The sequence below is a fragment of the Astatotilapia calliptera genome, chromosome 5, assembly GCF_964374335.1.
Source record: "Astatotilapia calliptera chromosome 5, fAstCal68.1, whole genome shotgun sequence".
Taxonomy (NCBI): Eukaryota; Metazoa; Chordata; class Actinopteri; order Cichliformes; family Cichlidae; genus Astatotilapia; species Astatotilapia calliptera.
Window position 1 is genome coordinate 37,295,654 of NC_137426.1, and position 19,282 is coordinate 37,314,935.

General features: G+C 41.9%; 1 protein-coding gene across 16 annotated transcripts in view; it reads right to left on the reverse strand.

Annotated features, from left to right (window-relative positions):
• plekha6 (pleckstrin homology domain containing, family A member 6) overlaps positions 1–19,282 on the reverse strand; it is a 70,058-nt gene that overhangs the window by 36,624 nt on the left and 14,152 nt on the right. For 7 of the 16 annotated variants that reach the window (XR_013909354.1, XR_013909355.1, XM_026167713.2 and 4 more), the window contains 7 exons: positions 18,377–18,492; positions 9,772–10,170; positions 8,644–9,106; positions 8,335–8,421; positions 7,847–7,900; positions 1,382–1,453; positions 737–817 (listed from right to left, as the gene is read on the reverse strand). Coding sequence is in view for 14 of the 16 variants with exons in the window: in XM_080302180.1 (XP_080158306.1) it covers positions 737–817; positions 1,382–1,453; positions 7,847–7,900; positions 8,335–8,421; positions 8,644–9,106; positions 9,772–10,170; positions 18,377–18,492 (1,272 nt within the window). In the remaining 2 variants the exon portion in view is untranslated. The remainder of the gene's footprint in view (positions 1–736; positions 818–1,381; positions 1,454–7,846; positions 7,901–8,334; positions 8,422–8,643; positions 9,107–9,771; positions 10,171–18,376; positions 18,493–19,282) is intronic. The other 9 variants (XM_080302181.1, XM_080302170.1, XM_080302182.1 and 6 more) reach the window with 9 other exon arrangements.

Below are 19,282 nucleotides of genomic sequence, written 5' to 3' on the forward strand. Positions count from 1 at the left end.
ATCTAAATATTCGGATGTAAGGTTATAATGGTTTCACATAAATAAATGAGTGAAATTATTAGCTACGATACATGCTAACTGACCAGAAGAAACACTACATTGTGCACTAATTTAACGCAAGAGTCAGAAGACGTTGATTCAACTCTGTGGTCATTAATTGTGCTGTAGTTAGTGGGGTTGTTGTATTGGAACAATTCAGCCTCACCGCAGGGAGTAAAACTACTTGGGTAGGGTTAGAAAAAAATCATGCTTTGGGTTAAAACACAACAGATAACACTTTTTTCAAAGCTTGCCAGAGCGACGCATCCCCTCAGAATCCACATAGGCACGAGACATTCCTCCAGTTGAAATACATTTGTTTCAAAGTCGTGCTGACTGTAATGAAAAAAGAGGCCAGGGTGGTGAAAAACAAAACAACTTTCAGTGTAAAGAGGTCCCGTACAACAACACCACAAAATACAGCTTGAAGTCACCACAAATTAAGTGTTGACTAAAGGTAAGGTTGTATTAATAGCTAGGTTGTTCTAATGTACTGAGTTAAACTGCTTTCCTCTGATATATAAAGTATATTATCTTCAAATATGGTTAGGACAAATAAGGCTTTATGGGTTTCCTTTACCATGACAGTAGTACATTGCTGTGTTCAGTAGCTATTAAAAAACTCCAGTGATTTCATACGAAGCGTTTCTTAAGAATTTCACAATAAAATGTCACATTTCCGAGGAAAATTGTGTACCTTATTCATTCTCAGTCTGTGGACAACTGCCTCATGGTCTTTCAAAATCTGGTTCTGCTCACATAATCGCCCCAAGAGCTTCTGTGTAACAAGGAGTGGTTATTTTGTGAATTTGAGAGACACCAGGAAGGAAATATAAAACAAAGACAGGACAGCAGTGTGTATATGTCAGTAAAAAATATACAGCACAAAAACATCACATTTGTATGCAATATGTGACTCTTAATCTGCTTCTTCTAGTTTCAACCACTAAACTGAGTAGCAACTGATTTCAGACATTTAATAAATAGGGTTACTGTAATTATATTTTTTATTGTTTTACTGACAATGTTCACCCTCATGCAAAAACTAGGAAAACTATATTGTAAATATATTATTGTGGACTTCTTGATGCATTCTCAATCATCCAGGAAAGTAAATCTCCAAAAGTTGATTCTGTTCATCTGGACGTAGCGTTTTCAAAAACGCTACATCCAGATGAACAGAATCAACTTTTGGAGATTATTGTGGACTGTAAAATTGAGATTAGGTTCCTAGTCTACAGGACATACAAACATGGGGAAATGAGTGCTCACATACTTCTCACCATGCACTGTATAAAAAAATAAAAAGCACATCATTTGGGTGTGAATGCAAAACTCTTACACTGGTTTCGATCTCATTGAGTTTCAGTGTAGGATGCAGTTCTCTGTAGTTTATATCCTGGAAAGGAGGCACCTGTAAAAAATGATTTGCCTGTCATTATCAATCAGAGACTGTATACTGTTCCACTGAGACGAAAACAAAATTAAAATATATATTCTGGTCTTTATTAAAGTAATGTAAAGCCCAATTACATCTTTACATTGAACTAAAATCTCAATGATTCTATTTATTCACAAAATTATTGAGATCAATGGTTATGTTCTTTCTGAGATCAACAGTTCCTGTACTGTTAAACTTGACTAAATTGAGCTATGTAACGGTTTTCAATCTAGTCAACATGACTGTATTAAAATTACATACCAACAAAAACAAACAAAACCAACAAGTACATAAAATAAAACAAAATCATAAATTTCCACTTTTTTCTAAAAATTTCAATTCACCCCTTTAAAAGGGTGATAAATAATTAGAAAGCAAACAGTAATGTCAAGGTTGAGCTTAAACATAAGCAATTCAGAAGTGTGAGAGAAAAAAGTAAAACAACATGTGACCACATTAACGAAACCAATATTTCAAATTATGGGATCCCCGATAATCACAGCAGAAGGGGTAAAAAGACGAGCGTGACACGGATTGCTTTTGGATTGACTAAATCCTGTTTGTGTTGTGGGGTGGTGACATTAAGATTGTAAGTAACAAATCTGTATCGCAACCAATGTTCTGGCCACACACGAGAGTGTTTGATATATTTTGGGACTACGACTATAAATAATTAGCAGTTTTCACAACTGTGGCTCAAATATCCTGCCAAGTGCAGCATTCAGTTATGTTGAATTCACTCTAGAGATCTTCTTGTCACTATGCTTGCACATTTTAATTTTAATGCCATAAATGCCAGTGAATCAGACCTGAATTCAGCTGATTCTCCATGTATATCTTCAGTGAAATCTCAGCTGCAGGGGAGGGGTTGAGTGTACAATAAAATAAGCAGTCACCATTATTCCTTAGTGCTAGTGGTGCTGAAACCCAGTAGTGTGATGACAAATCGATGACCTCCACAACAGTTGGAGGTAGTGATGGGATTTCCAGCTCTTTTTAGAGAACCGGCTCTTTCGGCTCGGCTCACTAAGAAGAGCCGGCTCTTTCGGGTCCCAAGCGGCTCTTCAGATTGTTTTGTTGCTTTAATTTATTATTAACAACAATATAAAATTATGCAGAAAAGGAATTAGTAATGTAAAAAAAAAAGTGGTTTTATTTGTATATGCTTATATATAAATATATACGGTGGCCCCTTGAAACAAAGCACGTACAAATCCCAAAGCACGTACAAACTCCAAAACACATTTCTAGCGTTAACTGAACTTCCAAAACAGAGCTACCTAGATCACTTAAATTGCACAATTAAAAGCATATGTGTATTGTTTGTGTATTTATACACAAGCACTCATATATATTCAAATAATTCAAAAACTTTTCATTTACCTGTTACTACCACACACCAAATCCAGTCGTTGGTACTTCCTGGCTTGTGTAGCCACTAGGTAACAAAAGCTCAACACTGCGCCTAGCATCATGGAGCACTTCTGTTGTGTTTTGTATGTGCTTCGGAGTTTGTACGTGCTATGGAGTTTTTACGTGTTTTGGAGTTTTTACATGTTTTGGTGTTTGTACGTGCTTCAGGGTTTGTACGTCCTTCAGAGTTTGTACGTGCTATGCAGTTTGTACATGTTTTGGAGTTTTTACGTGTTTTGGTGTTTGTACGTGCTTCAGGGTTTGTACGTCCTTCAGAGTTTGTACGTGCTATGGAGTTTGTACGTGTTTTGGAGTTTTTATGTGCTTCGGGGTTTGTACGTGCTTCGGAGTTTGTACGTGCTATGAAGTTTTTACGTGTTTTGGAATTTTTACGTGCTTCGGGGTTTGTACTTGCTTCGGAGTTTGTATGTGCTATGGAGTTTTTACGTGTTTTGGAGTTTCTACGTGCTTCGGGGTTTGTATGTGCCGTAAATATACTTTAAATATACTTTTGTTTATTCACTCCACATAAAATGTTAAAAAGAAATCATATAATACAAAAACCAACTATTTACATTTCAACTTTTAACTATTTAAATTTTCAGATTTTTCCTTTTAAACAAATTTAAAGTAAAACAACATAAAACACTGCAAGTCACAACACAATTAAATATAAATTAAAATATAAAAACAAAAAGAAGATGTACATTCTCTGTCATATGGGCCTGCATGAATAAACTTTCTGAATCCTTTATCATCCGCAACTGAAAATAGTTGTGGACCATTACTATACCTTTTTAATGTGAAGTTGTTGTCACTGGCTCTCTTTCTCTATCTCTCCCTCCCGCTCTGTTCCTGTGCTACTAAGAGTGTAACTACCAGCCCTCCCCCCTCTTCCCAGCGCAAAGCACAGGTCGCGTGCGAAGTGAAGCGGAAAAAAAGTTCAAGAGAGAGGGTGAGAGAAAGAAGAAAAAAAAAACCACGGCTCGCGTCGTTTACTTCAAAGACCCGGCTCTAAGAGCCGTTTCGTTCGCGACCGACACATCACTAGTTGGAGGTGCTAGTCCAGACAGTGGTGGAACTGCCAGCTATACAACTTCAAGCAGGCGGCAGCGAATTGCCGATGGCTGGACAGGGTTAAAAAATTATTCAAAAGGAATGACTGGCCATTGGGGCGGGGGGGCTGGAAGGAGGTGTTGGCCGTCCGATTGGGATCTGGGATGCGGGGCCTCCCTGCTGCTGCGGAGCCTGGGACGGTCTGCTTGCTTCCACCCTGGGGGAAAGGGTAAAATCTCCTGGGTCTAGATGCCAAGGTGTTGGAAATGATTTTCCGTCTGTTAGTCGATACAAGAGGGAAAATGCGGTTTTAATACTGGACAAGCCCTTCATGCTATGGAGGATACTTGATGGGGCATGTGAGTTTGCCCAACCAGTCTGCATGTGTTTTGACTTGGAGAAGGCATTTGACCACATATGACAGGTGCTTCAGGAGTATGGGGTGTCATTCAAACCTTATACAACCATTGCAAGAGTTTGGTACGCATTGCTGGCAAGACCCTGGTGGTGACCAAGGGCCAGCGCTGGTCCACCAGATGACGGGGTTCTGTTGGCTTCATCAAGTGATGGCCTCCAACTCAAACTAGAGCAGCAGCGGGTATGAGAATCGGCCCCGGAAGGGTCGAGTGCCTACTCTGGGTCAGGGATGAGTTCCTGCCCCAAGTAGAGGAGTTTAATTATCTCAGGGATTTTTTCATGCGTGAGGAGAGAAGAGAGCGGGGGATTGACAGACAAATTGGTGCAGCTGCTGCAGTGATGCGGATGCTGTACCGGTCTGTTGTGGTGAAGAGATATCTGAGCGTAAAAGCGAAGCTCTCAATTTCTTGGTTGGTCTACATCCCTACCTTTACCTATGATATGAGCTTTGGGTAGTGACTGGAGAGATCTCTCAGCTGGCCTGGGAAGGCCTTGGTGTTCCCCTAGAAAAGAGGCTGGAGGAGGTCTGGCCTTCTCTACTTAGGGTGCTGCCCCCGCGGCCCAGTCCAGGATAAGTGTAAGAAAATGGATGGATGGATGGAATGAATAATGGCCCAATTTCATTGGCCGGGGATTTGGGAGGACATGCACCAGTGACGCTGTAACTTAGGTGGTAAAGCAGGTCGCCTACTAATTATTGGTTCAGATACTAATCCTATGTTGCTCTCTGATGCATCCATCGGAGTATGAATGCATCTGAATGTTAGATAGAAGGCACTTACATAGAAATAGCATATAAAAAAAAGTGCTTATGTGAAGCAAGATGTGTAAACCGCTTTGAATGCTCAGAGTAGAAAAGCGTTATATAAGAACCAGTCCAGTCCATTTGGTGTGCATCGTACTCTGATTGTGAGCTGGTGAACCAGTGGGCCATTTCAAAAACACCCAGTAGTGTTAAGGGTACTCTCATTCAAGCGCACTGGCATGGACCAGCATGAGGACTACTGTTCCCTTCACGGTCTTTTTGAACTCCTCTCTCTTTGTTATTTCTCAAGTTTCTCATGTTCCTACTTCCTAGTGTTTCTATCATTTGGTATAGCTACATCTATCACTGGTGTCATCCTCCTCTGCTTGTCCACCTCTACTATGTCCGGTTGATTAGCCATCAGCTGTTTATCAATTTGTATCTGGAAGTCCCACAGGATCTTAGGTTGGTCAATCTCAACTACCCTTGGGAGGCAAGACAAGGGTAGTTTGACCTCTGGACCTCCAGGCCATACCCAGCACAGATATCCCTGTATACTATGCTAGTCACTTGGTTAGGGCATTTCATGTATTCCCTACTTGCGATTATCTTGCGCCCTGCTGTTACTTGCTTGTCTTGGGGGAATCTCTGCACAGCCTGCACCTGGGATCTTTTGCTTAGAGTATGTTCCTGTGCTGTCTTGATTATTTCCTCTGTGCTTTCTTTGAGTCTAGCATTCTCTAGCCATTGTAGGATTTCTTGACATCAGCTATGTCTTCTATCTGCCAGTGGTAGATGCGGTGCACAGACCTGTCTTTCCATAATAGTCCCCTTCTTGCTCCTCTGCATGTGCCTGTTCATGCTAACTACTATGATGCCTGACAGGAGCTTCCATGTTGAGCTGAAGGTTATTTGTCGGTAGTTGGATGTGACCGGTGCAATATGGGGATCCGTGGGTATCAGGACTGTCTGTCTTTCAGTTAGCCATTCTCTGTGTATCTCATCCATTAGCGGCTGGTTCATTTGTGCTGAGAGACATTTGTGGAGTGTAATTAGCTTTGTTAACCAGTAGGTTAGAATCATGTTAGGGCCTGGTACTGTGTAACTTTTCATGCTTGAGACACTTTCTTGGAGATGTCTGCCACTGTGATGGTTACTGAATCCTTTTTAGGGATGTTACTGTGGTCTGCCACTTGCCACTAAGCAAGAGAACAAAAACAATTTTTGGATAGATTAAACAAGATTCCGGTACAAGATTATCTGGTACCTGATTGATGGGAAGAGAAAAGTATGGAGAACTAAAGGAACAACATTATCTTTCCAACATGTTGAAGGTGTTATGGCATGGACATGTATGGCTGCATTTGGAAGCAGGTCACTACTGATGATGATAATGATGTGACTGCTGATTGAATTGGCAGGATGAATTCTGAGGTTTACACGGCTATGCTCTCTGGCGGTTCAAACCTTCAGGTACAGAAACAGCCAAGTATTAAGCATTTAGTATAGTTACTTATAAACCCCTGAAAATGTGGGACTATTGCTGGAAACAGTTAATTCAGTACTTTTGTTGAAGGTCTTGAAGCCTTTACTTCATTTTTTCTTATTTAAAATTCCCTGTTGTTATGTACAGAGACATAAATTACACAAATTGTGTCAATGCCCAAACTTTTATGGGCCTAACTGTAGGTGGACAGCAGCTATCATAACCAGAACTGTGCACTTAAGATGAGCATATTAAGGACATCCCAACTTGTTGGTGTCAAAAAATTTCAAATACAGTGGAACCCCGACATACAAATACCCCGTTTCACAAAAAATTCAAGTTACGAAGGCACTGAACGTCAATATTTTTGCCCGTGTTACGGCAAAATGCCCGAGTAACAAAATACGCTGGCTCTGATTGGCTGAGCCTACAATGCCCACAATGCCTTTCGAATCATGTGACAACCCCTTGGCTTCCGTACTTGCGCTTCGCTGTTCCACTTGAATGACATATTGTTGTTCTAGTTAGCAATTAGCCTATAGCCTATCGTACAGCATCGCCTCAGTCAAAACGCGCGATGGATGCTTTGGCTTGTGAAAATTTTCGATTTAAGAAAGACCCTCGGGAATGAATTAATTTCGTAAGTCGGGGTTCCACTGTAATTCAAAGCATAAATAAAAATGGGAGTTTTCATGTATGTAATCTCCAAAGTCTGTATCCCACATTACACAGCCAATACATTAATTTGATTTTGACTTCAATAAGAAATGAAGGTAGGCAACACATTAAATTAGGCTGACTATTTAGGACACTATACCATACAAAAAGAGCAAAATAAATTACATTTTGTTGTTATGGTGGTGTTATAAATACGTTTAGTCTCAACTGAAGCCTGCCTCCTCAGGGGCTGCTACTTTCCTTACTTCTACTTTGTTGTTGAGGGTGAGTGCTCGAAAAAATTGGGGACCATCCCAAATAGAGAGCTTTCCCTGAGTAACTGAAGCTTGGATTATAGACCAGAGAAGAAAGTTGTATGACAGGACAACTGGAACAATATTTGAACTGTTATAAAGGAATCATATTTTCGAAGTTAATGGACAGCCAAAGATACTCTATACAAGAGAAGCACACAAAAAACATAGAAAAGAGATTTTAAAGGGCAGTAAAGTAGGTAAGAACTGTCAAGAATTATGAAAAATGGTGTGTATAAAGTATTTATTGGCAAACACTACTGTATGTTTCCTCCTACCTGTTGATCTAGGTAATCCAGGTTGCGCTGGAGCTGAAAATCTAATATATCCTCCTGAACCAAGCAGCAGCATTGGTGGCAAGCGTGGAAATCAAAAAGACAAATATTGTATAGATAGCAACTCTTTATCTTATTATTTTGATCTTATGATGTATTGTTTTAATAAATGCATATGCAATAAATATATATTTGTAAAGTTCCTTTAAAAACAAGACCAAAATGTGAAAGTCATCCTTAATGTCCCCTTTGCATATCATTCCTAGTTTATTTTTCACAATCACAAATACAGTGTATTAATGGTACCCAATCATTGCTTATTATCAGTAGATACCCAAAGCCAAGGTAACCAAAATGGATCAGACATCTCTACTTGGACATACAGATAATTAATGCCAGACCCCACAGCTGACAGCATTTACAATACAAAGTTACATATGCCACAGCATGAAGTGCATTAAGTACAATTTACATACTTTTGCAGCACATACCATTTTACTGTGAACAGAAGGGGAAACAGGGTAGTTGTGGTGGTATAATCCTTGGTTTAATGATCTCCTATCACCATGGTAGTTATACTAAAGGCAGTAGGGAAGAGAACATAGAAAGAAGAAAGGACAAAATAGAAGTAAGGTGAGTGAGAGTGTTAGAGTGGTGTTAGATGAATATGGTGTCACTATATCAAAACTGGAGAGTCTTGATTTTATCCCTGCTGACTTTCTGTATTGATAAATGTTATTCAAAGACTTATCAAACATTAGTTTCTCAAAGCTACACACAAACACAGTAAACCGGTTCACCTTTGGGGAGCTGAAAGATCTTCTCAGACTGTAGACTGGTGGATAGATTGCATCTTCATTCATCCTCCCTGAAAACCGGTCAAAACCATTGGATAGTGATCGAGCAGGTGAGGCATAGGTGCATGACGCTGGTGAATAGGGCCGCCTCGATGATGAGGATGGTGATCTGGGCACAGACTTGGAGCGTGGCTGAATAAACAGGCTCCTCATGGATGTTTCCATTCCACCATAGTACTGTGGCCCCCATTGGTCTTGGGGCATCTGTTTCCTGTACAACCGGTGGGGTTCATCCCTCAGAGAGTGTCGCTTTTGCTCAATAGTCCATAGTCTGTCATAGCCCCCCACAGCAGACATAGAGCAGATGCTGTCTGGTCGGACCCCTGGTAGGTACAAAGAGTATTCGTCCACAAAGTTATAGTAGCCAGCTGAGACTTCTTGGTTCACAGAATAGTAAGAGGGTGGCCTGAAAGCACAGGAAAAATTAGAGAATATTTCCGACATGAAAAACTATTTGAATGTGTGAAAGTTTATCTTGGTCTAGTTCTTCTTTAAGAAACACAATAGGATAAAGACTAAAATTACATTTTTCCCTTTTTAAAATACACATTAATTTTTATATATATACATTACATTTTCATAAAACAAATCAAATTAAGTCTTTCTAGAAACACAGAAAGGAAACTTACTCATGAAATAGCAGTTATAGACAAACAATACAAAACAGAAAAGATGAAAATAAAAACAGTTGAAAGGTTTTATTTAATTATGGGATCTTTGAAATTAGTGTGATAATATTTTTTTGGGATTAAATAAGAAGTGTGAATAATTTGGTTAGTGCCAAAGGTGTCTGAAAACTATAGAAAATCATTTGAGAACCAACACTTCTTCAAACAGCCTTACAAAACAAGTTGTGCACTGCTTTAATATTTGTTTTTGAAAGGTTTTCTATTCCATTAAAATAATCAACAATAATGTATATAATCTGTATTTCTGATAGTTTACATTATTAGTGTGCACGTAATTCAATGATCACTGTGCCAGTGTAAAATCATAGTAAATAACTTATAATATTTGAAGACCTGGAGACACAAAGAGCAGTTATATTTCTTCTCTTCTAAATTGAGCTACCTGTTGATGTCTTCTTGCGAGGCCATGCCCCGCCGCTGGTTGACCCACTGTTGCAGTTGAGCCATTGAGCACTTTCTTTGGGCCAACCTCTCTGGAGCTGTCCTTGGGACAAAACCTCTCCTCAGCACCACATTCTCCTGTTGTTCCCTGGGCTCATATGATAAACCAACACCTGGCTCTTCATGTCCCTCAGCTGGTTGATGTCCATTGTGGCTGTTGGATGGAGGGGGTTTACTACTGCTGTTGAGGGGCATGGCACTAGGAGGAGGAGTTGTTCTTCCCCCTTCAGCTTCTTCACTTTTCCCTTCCATTCTATCATTTATGTGAGAGCATAAGTGTTGTGTTTGTGAGTTATGAGGCTTTGTCTCCATGCTGTGGTTGATAAAATCTTGGTGTTTCCTGGGTATTTGGAAGAAAAAGAATGAATGAGAATTAGGACAGCACTGGATCTGACACCAAAAGATCAAGCAGAGTACGGCACCAAAGAGTCAAGAGTCACTGTTACCGATATTACCCCACTTATTTATTTAATAATAGTAGTTTCTGTTGTTGCTGAGTCCTTGGTATGTGCCATGGACTTGTCCTGCTCCAGGGCCTTTCCGTAGGACATGCCTGGAATAGCTCACCTAGGAAGCGTCCAGGAGGAATCCTAGTCTGATGCCCAACTACCTCAACTGGCACAGAAGCAGAAGTAGAGGAGCAGCCGTTCTACACTGTGTCCCTCTTGAATAACCAAGCTCTTCACCCTATCTCTAAGGGAGGGCCTAGCCACTCTTCTAAAGAAATTTATTCCACTTGTGTCCACAACCTGATTGTTTCATCCACTAATGAGAGCTTGTGACCATAGGGTGAGAATAGGAACACAGATTGCCTGGTAAAAATACATCCTCGCTTTTATTCTCAGCTCTCTCATTGCCACAACAGAGCTCATGTGTTGTATTATCTCATGTTGACAGATAACGTGAGGGAGTGTTCCATTCTCCCCTCAGTTGGGAACAAATACGTGAGATACTTCAGCTCCACTGCTTGGGGGGTATAACTCGGCCCTGATCTGCAGTCGGTGCTCTGCCCTTTCAGACTTGGAGGTGTTAATTATTGTTCCCGCCGTTTCACACTCGGCCACAAAAAGCTCCAGTGCAAACTGGTGGTCACCACCTGATGAAGCCTGAAGGCTATCACTTAGCTATGTCTAGATATTTTTTCACAGTCAGGTTCCACCATCACCCATTGCTGGCTGACTTCTGGCATGGTAAGTGGTATGTCATAGAGATATGGGTTTTGGGTCACTGTTTATGTGATGGCATGCCACATCTGGCCAGATTGTGGCTTGGTTTATGTGGCCCAGGCTCATAGGAAACAGGACTGGCCTGGATCCGGCATCAAGTTGGCACTTCTGACTGACTGGTGTCATGGCAGGGTGTATGTCAGCCAGATGTGGGCCAGGTCTGGCAATGATGTTTAGTTGGAGGCCAGGATGGGACAGTTCAGGAGGCCTCCTGGCCTGGCCTCCTGTGTTATCGGGCCCCAGGCCGGCCACCTGAACTGTGTTTCGGACTCTGCTCCCCTGTGAGTTTTGTGTGCCTTATTTTGGGACTCTGGGGCCTCCATCTTTGGTCATGGCCCGGTCCCTCCGTCCTGGGCCCCCTGCCGCCCGCAGGTGGTGTGTTTCTGTGGCTGTCGGGGGCCAGCCCTTGAGGGGGGGGTACTGTCATGGTCCTGTGGCCATGACTCAGTGACTTTGTGTTTATGTTCTTTATTGTTATTACTTTCATTATTATTCGTGGCTGTTTGGGGATGGTTTGTGTTTGGGATTTTAGATACTGGGTTCTGGGTTTGTGCTCCCTCTATTGGTCCCTGGTGTTAGTGTTCCCCTGTCTCGTCAGGTTAATCAGGTCCAGCTGTTTCCCCTACCTGTGTGTGATTTCCCAGTGTCTCTCTGTGTACTTATAGTGTGTGTTTTCCTCTGCTCCTCGTCGCGTCGTCTGTGTTCATACCCTGTGAAATCCCCTGCGTGCTCTCCCTGCTGTTCTCCCTTCATGTTCAGGTTTGCCACTCCTTTGTGTAGTTTCTCCCAGTTTAGTTCGTCCTGAGTTCAGTTTTTGCCATCTCCACTTTATGTTTGGTATTGTCAATAAATCACCCTTCACGTCTGAAATAGTGCTGCGTTTGAGTCCTCCTTCCACTCTTCACACGGCCGCTGACCCGGACCGTGACAGAAACCTGGCTTACAAAATCAATTCCTGACAGACATCACAATAACGGCTTTTCTGTTGCGACTGCCCCAGGGTGGCGGTTTTGCAATTTATGTAAAAAAGTTCCTAATTAAGTTCAGTTCCGTAATCTTAATTATGCAAATTCTCATGACCAATGATCAGTGGGCTGGTTTCAGTCATTATGCAAATGTGCTGTTTATAAGATTGGGGAAACCTGCTGAGACTGAAGAAGTCACTTGGATGAGCGACAAAACGTTTCTCCCACAAAACGCTACGTCCAGATGAACAGAATCAACTTTTTGGAGGTTTTCAAAGGCTATTTTATCACCATTGTGGGCTGTTACAGACACCCCTCGGCTAGTAGTGAGGCTTGAATTTAATTTAGTGAAAAACTATCTACATTAGATTTTGATGAAATTGTGCTGGCTGAAGAGTTCAACTGGGACTGGTCGTCTTCTGCCTCAGACTTTTTTAAATCTATGTGTGATTCATACAATCTCACACAACTAATTTACAACTCATCCAAATCCTAAATGCCCATAAAAGTCGTCACTTATAGATTTAGTTTTAACTGACACGCTGTAAATACTGTAAATATTCTCACACTGGGTTTTTTGCAAATTATATCAGTGACCACTGTCTGATAACTGTAGTCAAACAACTGAAGGTCCCAAAATCGAGACCACAAATAGTTTTTAAATAAGATTTGAAGCATTTCTGTGAGCAAGCTTTCTTTCGAGTTTTATGGGACTATAACTGGAATAAAATCCACCTGATCACTGATGTTGAGCTCAGATGGAATTATTTGTATGGCAGTTTTATCAAAATTATAAATAAACATGCCCCCATGCGCAAATTTAGAGTAAAGTGCAGAAACAACCCTTGGTTTTCTCCTCAGCTATCCAGTCTCCTCAAAAAAGGGATGCTGCCTGGGCTCAGGCCAGAAAAACTCAGTCTGAAGCGGATTGTCTGATTTTTAGACAGCTCAGACTTCGTTCAACCTCCATAATTAAAAAGGCCAAATCAGAATTCTGTCTTTAAAAAACAACTAAACATCTGAATGACCCTAAAAAATTCTGGATATAATAAAAAAATGAAAAATAAGAAAATCTTCTCATGGGGACATAACTACCAATGAGTTGCCAGTGTGCACGTTAACAGAAAAATGTGACATCTTAAACTGCTTTAATGGGCATTTTCTTTCATCAGGGTCTTTATTTGAATCTTTCTATCCAGATTTAAAACAGCTTAATCAACAGAAGTCTCTCTGCAACCACTCAAAATCAGTGTGATTGTTTCTAATATACCTCATAATGATCAGTTATTGCATTTTTTTAACATTTGTATGGGATATTGTATTTATTTTAATTGTTATGTACTTATGTGGTACATGTATTTTTGGCTTTTGCTGGTAGGTCTCTCTTGGAAATTAGATTTTTAATCTCAATGAGATTTTTACCTGGATAAATAAAGGACTAATGAAAAAAAAACTATAAACAGAATTGGTGACAAAGAGCAGCCCTGGCAGTCTAAAAATACACCATAAACTAGTCTGATTCACTGCCGGCAATACAACCAAGATCTTCCTGCAGTTGTACAGGGTCTAAATGGCCTCCATCGACTGGACAGACACCCTGTACGCCCAAAGCAGCCCCACAGGTTTCCTCCAGGGACCTGGTCGAATGCCACAAAACACATGTAGACTGGTTGGGCAAACTCCCACACACCCTCAATTGAAATTAGCTTTGGTCAAAATAATAACTATTAACAGCATTCATAAATTTAAAAAAGCAAAAAGATAGCACCCCCCCCCCCCCCCCCCAAAAAAAAAGATAATAAAAATAAAGCAAAGTGAGGTAAAAGAAATAGAAAATCAATAAGACATTGCTTGAAACCAACAAAAGACCAGCAAAAATTAGATGGAACACAAGGTAAATACAAGAAGTAGCCATAAAATTAAATAATAGTTAATAGCAATAACTTGTCACAAGGAAAGAGTTACTGCCCCAAGTGGAGCAGTCCACATATCTCGAGTCTTGTTCCTGAGTGAGGGGAGAGTGAACGGTGAGATTAGCAGACCGAATGGGGCACCATTTGCATCTGTTGTGGTGAAGAGAGAGCTGAGCATTAAAGCAAAGCTGTCGATTTACCAGTCAGTCTACATTCATACCCTCGCCTGTGGTCACATGCTGTTAGTAGTGGACGAAAGAATGAAGTCAAGAATACAACTGGCAGAAATTTTTTTTTTTTTTCGAAGAGCGGCAAGACTCTGCCTTAGAGATGGGTGAGGGGCTTGGTTACTTAAGACGGCCTTGGAGTAGCGCCACTGCTCCTCCACTTCGAAAGGAGTCTGTTAAGGTGGTTCAGGCATCTTAATAGGATGCCTCCAGTATGACTCCTAGGTAAGGTATTCTGGGTATGTCCTACCAGGAGGAGGCCCTGGGGCACACCTAGGTTTGCTGAGAGATTATATCTCTCGCTAGCATGGGACTCACTTGGTGTCGCCCTGATTGAGCTGGATGAGTTGATGGGCATAGGAACTCCAGAGCGATAAAAGCGCACTGTAGGTATTACAGGTACTGCACTGCAGTGGTTTGTATCATATCTATCTAATATACTCCAATTTGGTTATGTAAAGTGAGAGTCGTCTTCACACACTAGGGTTAATAATGTAGTTCCACAGGGTTCCATGCCCCATTAGAGCACTTCGCTCTCGCTCATTGCTACGGGCCATTCGATCCCTATACAACCGTTGCAAGAGCTTGGTTCGCATTGCGGGCAATAAGTCGGACTCGTTCCCGGTGGGTGATGGGCTTCGCCAGGGCTGCCCTTTGTCTCCGGTTCTGTTCATAATTTTTATGGACAGGATTTCTAGGCGCAGCCAAGTGGCGGAGGGCTTTCGCTTTGGTGGCCTCAAAATCTCATCTCTGATTTTTGCAGATGATGTGGTTCTGTTGGCTTCATCGGGTGAAGGCCTCCAGCTCGCACTGGAACGGTTCGCAGCCGAGTGTGAAGCAGCGGGAATGAGGATCAGCACCTCCAAATCTGAGGCCATGGTTCTCAGCCGGAAAAGGGTGGAGTGCCCACTCCGGGTCGGGGATGAGTTCCTGCCCCAAGTGGAGGAGTTCAAGTATCTCGGGGTCTTGTTCGCGAGTGATGGGAGAAGGGAGCCGGAGATCGACAGACGGATTGGGGCTGCAGCTGCAGTAATGCGGACGCTGCACCGGTCCGTCGTGGTGAAGAGGGAGCTGAGTGTAAAAGTGAAGCTCTCAATTTACCGGTCGATCTACGTCCCTACCCTCACCTATGGCCACGAGCTGTGGGTAGTGACCGAAAGAACGAGATCGCGGATACAAGCGGCAGAAATGAGCTTCCTCCGAAGGGTGGCTGGCCTCTCCCTTAGAGATAGGGTGAGAAGTTCGGCCATCCGGGAGGGGCTCAGAGTAGAGCAGCTGCTGCTCCACATCGAAAGGAGCCAGCTGAGGTGGTTCGGGCATCTGACAAGGATGCCCCCTGGGCGCCTCCTGGGTGAGGTGTTCCAGGCATGTCCCACCGGGAGGAGGCCCCGGGGCAGACCCAGGACACGCTGGAGAGATTATATCTCTCGGCTGGCCTGGGAACGCCTTGGTATTCCCCCGGACAAGCTGGAGGAGGTGGCTGGGGAGAGGGAGGTCTGGGCCTCTTTGCAAAGGCTGCTGCCCCCGCGACCCGGCCCCGGACAAAGCGGATGAAGATGGATGGATGGATGGATGGGCTCTCGCTCTGCAGACCTACTTGTTGTTCCTAGAGTATTTAAAAGTAGAATGGGAGGCAGAGCCTTCAGTTTTCAGGCCCCTCTTCTGTGGAACCAGCTTCCAGTTTGGATTCAGGAGACAGACACTATCTCTATTTTTAAGATTAGGCTTCAAACTTTCCTTTTTGCTAAAGCATATAGTTAGGGCTGGACCAGGTGACCCTGAATCCTCCTCTCCCGCGTTACACTGCAATAGGTGTAGGCTACTGGGGGATTTCTATTATGAGTATTTCTTCTTCAGTCACCTGTTCCACTCACTATGTGTTTATACACCTCTGCATTTAATCAGTATTAGCACTAAGCTGTTAATCTGTCCAGGATGTACCCTGCCTCTCTCCGTGACCCTGATAAGGGGGAGAGAATGGATGGCTGGATCAATCTTTAAAATATGAAAGTGATCTGTGACATCAACATTTCTAAATTGTGAAATGGTAAATGGCCTGTATTTGTATAGCGCTTTACTAGTCCCTAAGGACCCCAAAGCGCTTTGCACATCCAGTCATCCGCCCATTCATGCACACATTCACACACTGGTGATGGCAAGCTAACAGACACAGAACAAATACTCACTCAGATCTTGTAATATATGATCAAAAACATTCATTTTCTGAGCCACATAAGTCTATTCACCTGCTAAGTTGCATCATTAAAATATTATTTTCATTTCATGTCAAATTGTGCCACTCAACTCTGCCACTATTTATTCTGTAGTAATTCACAGCCTTGGCTCTTGTACTGTGTACTGTAGTTAGGACTGATAGAGATCAATAACCAATAACCAAGAGATCAATAACCAAGTTGTCAATTCACTGGTTTTAGGAAAGGAGTCTGTATTTGCTGATAAAAATGGATCTGCTATGTGGTTACAATTATGCCCTGGCTATGGCCTTGGGGATAAGTTGACCTTTTGTACATTTCTGCTCTTTTCATGCAAAATAACAACATGATCCAAATTTTCCATTTATCTCTTGCCTGGCTTGCATTCACACCAATCTGACTGGAAATCTGGATAGGTTCAAATGAATTGGCCCAATAGACTATGGCTGAATATATACATATACATATTTTCAAGTGCCATGTATAGAGATTGACAGACCACGTGACTTTCGCACATTGCATTGTGGGTACGAGTGGCAACAAAATCAAAACACTGCATCAAGCGCTAGCATTTCCAGCACAGGTAATCGTTATTTCTGCGGTTTTAATCCCTACTTGCATTTTATTTGCCCCAAAAACTGTTATGTACAAAACGAAGGAGAACACGGCAGCTCCGTACAAAGACAGACGTGACGAAAAGGCAAAAAAATGTACGAGGAAAAAAATCAAAGGAGTGAAAGGGTAAGACCCATACAAGCATACAGAGTGGAGTAAGGACGTTAGCGTGCTGCCCAACTTTCATCACGCAAATATTTATTATTATATGGTCCTAAGTGTGAGTGCATACACTCACTTACTTACTCACTCACTTACTTTGGTGATTTGGACTATTCCATTTCACAGCTGTTGTTAATTTTTCCCCCTTTATCTCCTGTACAGGTCAACGCAATCTAGTTGTCGTTTCAGGTTGTAGTGTTACACAACATTCTCAGATCTATTAGAAATAAAATTAGTGTTTTGTAATTCATTCAATTATAGTCTTTATTTGTAACTGGCATTATTGTTTCGTTCTATTATAGAATCTTACAAGAAAGAGGCAAAATTGTATTCCATCACGCTTTATTAGCTGCTTCGGTGAAAAACAAATCAACCATGCAACAAAAATAAGCCATTGCAAAACAACATACTGGAAAACAGTTATTCATCAATTGATTGCTTCAATACAACACTTGGGCACATATATGCAGGACTTTTCGTGGCTGTTTTGATATCGCTCTCTCTCTCTCAAATCTCGCTGTGGTAGCAGCTTTAAACTCGGTCTGACCCAGGTTGATAGAGGGGCCCAGTCTGGATCACATTCCAGCATTTTGTAGGCTGGTTTTCTTACAAAACACAAGAAATAATAGCCCGCAAAGCCACAGTGAACAAAGCAGCATAGCGCAATGAATTCAATTCAAATCAATATAAGACTTGATTGTAACCTACATCAATAATTATGTTATGATAAATTACGTAATAACTACAACAGAAGACTTACCTTTGTGGAAATGCTTGGAGCAGACTAACATGTGAGCTGGAGTGTTCTGGGACGTCATAGTTGACTCTTCATATTACTGTGAAGCACTTTGGTGTGCCTTCGGGTTTTTAAATGTGCTATATAAATAAAATTGTATTGTATTGTATTGTATTGTATAGTTGGTCTTCGAATGGCTGCAATCCAGGCCATCCGTCGGCTCTTTGTTACTTCAGAAACATGGCTTAAACAATTTCTCTTCCACGACGCTTCCCGTGAGTGTTATGCGACCGGATATTGCAGTTTATACTACAACAGCTTCTTGCCATTCTTTGTGTTTCTTTTTATGGCTGTGTAACTGTTTTCACGTGAAAGCCTGCGTGCGCTAGTACCGCTTGCCACTCGTACCCACAATCCTTTGCGGTTTTACCCCAAAATGATGTCACATTTTCAATCTCTTTATAGCTCCATGCATGTGTGTGTGTAAACCTGTTTCTTGGTTGACTAGTGACCTCAGCAGCATCACTCAGGGCTCTGATCCACTCTTCCTGTTCTGCATTGCTGTCTGTGCTGAAATAGTATGTCCTGGTCCCGACATGCTCCACCTGAATGCAAAATCAAATAAACGCTTTAAATTGCCTTTTTCACTTTTCTCCTCTTCCTTCCACACCTGCAGAGTGAAACAAAGAGATGCAACACATTCAACTCAGTCTCAAACTGTCATGGTCTCCGTGCCTGCCCGGCCGGCCCCACAAAGCTACATGTGCTGTTTTGGTTCTCTCTCTCTCTCTCCCTCTCTGCCTGGGCGGAGCTCACTGTGGGCTCCCGCCCTTGACCCACACACCTGACAACAATCACCTGTCATCACCGGGAGCACTATTTGAGGCTGGAACACAATTCCTCTTGTCACTGGATGATTGTACTACTGATGTTAGTGTTTCTCGCAGCTCCTGTGAACTTGTGCTTAGTAATTTCAGATTCGTGATTCGTTTCTTCTCTTTCCTTCTCTCCTGCTTTCAGACCTTCCTCCCCAGACCTGTGACCTCCCTGCCGTGTGAACGTGTGTGAGTGTGGGAAGAAGACGTGAGCGAGTGTGAGAGAGCTACCCTGTGATTCCCTGGAGTTTTGGATTCCCTTCACTGGATATACTGTGCACTGGTGCTGTAAATAAACTGTTTTTTGGAGACATCTAACACCTGAGTTCCTACAACCAGATTGTGACACAAACTACTATCCTGCAGGCAGTAATTTTGACACTTATTATTTTTCTATAAATGTAATAATATATTTAATAATAAAAGCGCATTAGTATTGGTAGCTGGCTTTATAAAAATTATAAAATAAAATAAAGGTTTTTTTTTTCTTTTTTATTCTGAAACGCTCGTGGGTGAGTGG